Source organism: Triticum urartu, chromosome 5 (genome assembly GCF_003073215.2).
Source record: "Triticum urartu cultivar G1812 chromosome 5, Tu2.1, whole genome shotgun sequence".
Taxonomy (NCBI): Eukaryota; Viridiplantae; Streptophyta; class Magnoliopsida; order Poales; family Poaceae; genus Triticum; species Triticum urartu.
Window position 1 is genome coordinate 620,238,849 of NC_053026.1, and position 5,761 is coordinate 620,244,609.

Below are 5,761 nucleotides of genomic sequence, written 5' to 3' on the forward strand. Positions count from 1 at the left end.
AACTGAGGTAGAAATAGCAGCTTCCTCCAAAAGATACCTCCAATTTACGGACAAGCGGGATGTGAAGCGCTGAAACGTGCACCCCGCGTTCCCTTTTGGGCCAACTTATCTATGGGGCGGGCACCCTTTTTTGGTTTCTCTCTCTTGTTTTTCTTAAATTTTCTTTTTTGCTTATTTAAATCATATTTAAGATTTGCAAAATATTCATATTTTTTTAAAAAACCTAAAATTTACAAATGTTCACGAATTTGAAAAGTTGTTCGTGGATTTAAAAAACTGCCAATTTTTTTAGGTGATTAAAATTTTCAAAAACAATGTTGCAAAATCGAAAAAATGTTCTCTAATTTGGAAAAAATGTTCATCACTTGGAAAAATCTTCATGAATTTTGGTAGATTCAAACAATATCCGTGAAATTCTATAAAATATTATTGTATTCCTTTTGGTTAACAAAATTGAATATGGTGATTTTTTTGAATTGGATGAACTTTTTATTGAAATTCTTGATTTTTCTGAAAATAATATGAACATTTTTTGAATTGTGATGAATTTTTTTTTGATTTGATGAAAAAAGTGAATTTCATAAAAAAATTGAATTCAATGAACAATTTTTGAATTGAATGAATGTTTTTGAATTCAATGAACAAGTTTTGAAACTGATAATTCAATGTACATTTTTGAATGTTATGATTATGTTTTAATTTCATGATCAAAATTTGAATCTCAAAGAATATATTTGGAATTTTGTGAACAACTTGTGGATTTGATGAAACAAATGTTGAATTCAATGAGAATTTTTTGACTTTTATAAATAGTATTTGAATTTGATGAACACAAAATATTAATGAAAAAGGAAAACAGAAAATTAAAGCAATTATTTTTAAATAAAAAATAAGATGAAAAAACATGAAAAAAAGCAATAAAAAATAGTCCGGGAAGGATCTAGAACTACAAAAACCGAAAGATCGATCCCGCGCTGGGCCGACCCCATTCACTTAGGACGTGTTTGGTAGGCTGCATCAAGCCCTACCAGGTTCTGGCGGGCTAAGTACTCAGTTGTTTGGTTGCTTGACCTGCACACATAAACTGGCTCGCTCGAAACTTAAAGCGCTCTCAGTCAGGCCCGCGGGGAACACTCGGATCGATCATTTTTCGAGATGCAGGCTCCGCCTACTGCAATTTACACTACGATGAGGATGCGAGATGGGCTTGATGCAGCCTACCAAATGACATGCAGATCATGGCCCAAAGCATGTATACGCTACGAGAATGTACCTAAACACGTCCTTAGCTAGCAGGGGGTGCGCTTTTGGTCAAGTACCCGTGTACTTACGTGGGGAATAGGAATCACCCCTTCAAAGTGAGGGCGCTGATATGTCTCGCCTTTAGCAACACGAGAGGAAGTTTCGCTAAGGGCGAGGTCCATATGGGCTGGCTCATCGCGTCCCACAAGCGATATTCTTATTATTTTTATGTTTTCTCTTTCAGAAAAATATTTTTATGTTTTTTGTTCCCCTTTTTATTTTATTTTACATTGTTTATAGTTCCAGATGTTCTATTCTACAAAAATACTTTACAACAAACATTTGAAAAAATGTTAATCAAGCATTTTAAAAAAAGTTAAATGTGTAGATATAAATTTTTATTATGTATACAACGTGAAATGTGTATAGGAAAAATGTTGACAATTTCTTTGAAAATTGTAATCCAATTATTATTTTTGAATAAGTGTACGAAAAATGTTAAACTTGTACTTGTAAATCTTGATCATGTACTCAAAAAATGTTGAGCTTGTATTTGAAAAATGTTAAATGTGTCTAGAAAAAATATTGACCATGTTTAAAAAATGTTAAACTTGTTTTTGAAAAAGGTTAAATGTGTGCAGAAAACATGTTTACCATGTATTCAAAGAATGTTAAACTTGTCTTTGAAAATGTTAAATATGTATAATGTTTTTAAACTTGTCTTTTAAAAATATTAAACGTGTATAGAGAAAATATTGAAAATGTACTAAATAACTGTTAAACTTGTATTTGAAAAATGCTAAATGTGTATAGAAAAAATATTGACCATGTATAATTTTTTTAAACTTGTCATCATAAAATGTTAATTGTGTATAGAAACAATGTTCACCATGCATTAAATTTTTTTAACCTGCCTTTGAAAAATGTCAAATGTGTATAGAAGAAATGTTTACCATGTACTTAAAAAATGTTAGACTAATATTTGAAAAATGTTCAATGTGTACAGAGAAAATGTTGACCATGTATTAAAAAATTAGACTTGTCTTTGAAAAAATGTTAGATGTATATAGAAAAAAATGTTGACAATGTATTTAAAAAATGTTAAACTTGTCTTTGGAAAATGTGAAATGTGTAAAGAAAAAAAATGTTGACCATGTACTCAAACAATATTAAACTTGTCTTTTGAAAATATTAAATGTGTATAGAGAAAATATTGACAATGTATTCAAAGAATGTTAAACTTGTCTTTGAAAAATGATACATGTGTATAGAAAAAATGTTGACATGTATTTAGAAAAGAAGAAAAATGAGTAAGAAAATAAAAACTGATATAAGTAATGAAAGAAACAAATAAAAACGAAAATAGAAAAAAAAACAGGGGAAGAAAAAAGAAAACCAAACAAAGAACGAAAGGAAACGGAAAAAGGAAAAACAAGAAAAAAACAATAGAAACAAGGAAAAGCGAATAAAAGCAGTGAATAACGGGGCTCAATTCGCCTATGTATATCCCGCCCTACTACTCTATCTGGGCTCCTTTTTCATCACAATTTTCTTTTAAAGTCCGCGTGAGTGGGCCGGCCCATTACTGTTGAAGCTTGCAGTAAGAGTTCCTACCGTCTCGCTTAATGCGAGATATAGGATAGCAACTAACTAAAGATCATTCATTCCTAGCCTCCCCAAGGGTCACTTGGGGATGGCGCGCTCTTGCTGCCTCCTCCGGATTTTTTTTTCGCACGCATTTTCTACTTTTTAGATGGGGTTTTTTATGACTTTTTAGTTTTTCACCGGTCTTCCTTAGCTTTTGGACCCCAAATTGTTTTCAAGAAATCTTTTTTACACGGAAAATCACGTCTTCTTTTTCCCCTTTTTGCGAGAGGCACGGTTTTGCTTCCGCGAGGGGCACGGACGTGCCTCTCGGAAAGGTGGAAAAAGCGTTTTCTCTCTTTTTCTTCCGCGAGAGGCATGATTTTGCTTACACGAGAGGCACATTCGTGCTCCCAGAAATGGCTTTCGGAAAGAAAAGAAAACGTGGCCCCGGTCTGTTTTTTTTTGGTTTTTCATGAAAAAAAGTGCGTCAAAACCTATTCACATGGGATCTAGTTTTGAAGATCTTGACGCGAGAAATACAACGGCGAAAACGGTTTGAGATTTGGACCCACGGTTTAAGAGATAAATTATTTTGAATAAACGGATCTACCAAAAAAGAGAAAACTCTCAGGTTGCGACAAGTGACGCACATGCAACGCGCCACTTGTTGCAATCTGAGGAGGTGGAAGCGATATTTGAAAGAAGTACTCCTCAATTAGTGATTTCGCGAGATATAGACGCCGTGCCAAAGTGACAGGTTGTATTTTCGTGGAAATCAAGAGATGGGCTCAATCCAACAACAGTAATCTCTGTATGGGTGGGCTAGCAAAGCCCATCAGACTAACTTTTGACGTGTTATTACTACCGTGAGCTAAACGGAATCTACCTTAAGAAAAGCTTGTGCTTAAGAAGAAAAGCCGAGTGCTCAAGAAGAAAAGCTGAGTTGAACACGTTGAAATCCGTGGGACGATCACTTTGCTCCGCTTTCCTTTTTCTGAAAAGGAATTCCTTCTGAAAATGAGCTAGCTTTGTCCCGCTTTCCTGCTCCAATCCTTGTCACAGGCACGCACCTGGCGATCCCTTGCCTTGCACCTCCGCTGCGGCGATCCCTTGCTGACATTCCGCACGTCGGCACCGACGCGACTAGCCCGGCTTTTACCTATTTTCGGGCCCTTTCCGCTTTATTCGGGATACGCTTTTGCCTCGGAAATCCGTCGACCTCGATCGAGATCGATTCGCGCGTGTGATGCCGACTAGTCGATCGATCTCGATCTCTCTCGATCGAACCAGCATCAAACGGTAAAGGGTAAAGCGCCGCCGCCGCACTGCGCAACTGTAAACATTCGCCGGTGACCGGACCGAGGCGTGCACAGCGGGGCCGCAGCTAGCTGGCCGCCGTAGCTAGCGTTCCGTGTTCACCGGACCGGAGGCGCTCGCGACAAAACCGCTCGCCGCTCTCACGGCGAGCCAACCAATAATCCTCGGCGCCGTAGGTCACGTGAATTTGCTGTAGCGGTTCACCATAGCTCGAGGACAAACGCTGGTAGCAGTGCAAGTAACGGCTAGTAGTAGCTAGCTAGCTCTGCACTGTGATCGCCGAGGCGCTGGAGCGGACGGTAGCAAAGCACGACAGCACGTACGTGCTGGGGCGTCCACGTTGCTTGGCGCTTTGTCGCCTTTTTCCTTTGAGGCGCACACTTGCTCTGACTGCCGCGCGCATCGGTGTGTGTGACCACCCGATGGCATTGGCATCGCTTGTGCGTGCGGCCCGTGCCTCTATATAAGGCAGGTCCCCGGGCTGGGCTGCTCACACACACCACACCAGCTATATCCCTCCCTCCCCCAACACCCTGACATCCGAGCTCTAGTCGGTCGATCCATGGAGGCTTCACGCAGGCTCCTCTCGGCGGCGCTCCTCCTCGTGCTGCTGCTCGCCGCCACAGGTACGTAGACGTACGCATAGCAGCGGTGCCGTCTGCCGTGAGCTGTGTGGCACTTGGTTTGGTTCTGAACTTGTGAAGTTCTGATCTGAGTGGCGTTGCAGGGGAGCTGGGAGGGCCGGTGATGGTGGCGGAGGCGCGGACGTGCGAGTCGAGGAGCCACAGGTTCAGGGGGCCCTGCGTGCGCAGGTCCAACTGCGCCAACGTCTGCAAGACCGAGGGCTTCCCCGACGGCAAGTGCCGCGGATTCCGACGCCGCTGCTTCTGCACCACCCACTGCCACCATTAACAAGCCTCCCTCCTCCGGGTGATGCCTTCTTCCGCCTCGGCCTTCAGGGTGGCCTTTCTGCAAGCGTCCGTGCGTGTGCGTGTCCATGAATAAATCTCAGCTTGTCTCGGCAAGATGGGTGCGAGTCCCTTGTTTGTTTTTTGTATGATTATTACCAGTGTGCATGCGTTGTTGTTTCTTGTTGGGTTTATGGGATTATCCCGGCCGGTCAATCCTTCTCTCATGTAGTAAGATTTTATTTTGGGCAAATCATGAATGTTGTATGCTTGTTCTCTCAGGCACTCACCCGCTCTGTATACAATTGGACATGTATGTCACATGGTACCTGTAGGTGTTGTGTGCATACTACACTTCCGTGTGATCGCGCCATGTGCAGTGGCAGCTTTTTTTTTGAGACAAATGTGCAGTGGCAGCTGACACCCGGCGTTACGCATGCGCAAGGACCGCTGCTAGACCTGAGCATTTCTTGGGCCGGGCTTTAAAAAGCCCAGCCCCGCAAATCTAATCCTGAGCCATGCCCGGTCCAGAATAAACGAGCACTAATCCTCAAAAACATAAAATAAAAAAATAAACGAACACTATTCTATTTTTCTATCCTTTTTCGGGTAATGAATAGTACTTATCTTCTATTGAAATTAATTAATTTTGTCATTTTCAAAATATATTCATATATTAGTATGTTTTAGAATGAAATCATATTTTT

The 5,761-nt window shown here is 40.7% G+C and overlaps 1 protein-coding gene across 1 annotated transcript; it reads left to right on the plus strand.

The window, feature by feature from the left end:
• Nucleotides 1-4,608: 4,608 nt before the first annotated feature.
• On the plus strand, nucleotides 4,609-5,335 carry LOC125506327 (defensin Ec-AMP-D2-like). Its single transcript, XM_048671170.1, has 2 exons — nucleotides 4,609-4,772; nucleotides 4,874-5,335. Exons 1-2 carry the CDS (start codon nucleotides 4,709-4,711, stop codon nucleotides 5,056-5,058), a joined length of 249 nt encoding a protein of 82 aa, XP_048527127.1. The 5' UTR covers nucleotides 4,609-4,708; the 3' UTR covers nucleotides 5,059-5,335.
• The last annotated feature ends 426 nt before the right edge of the window (nucleotides 5,336-5,761 follow it).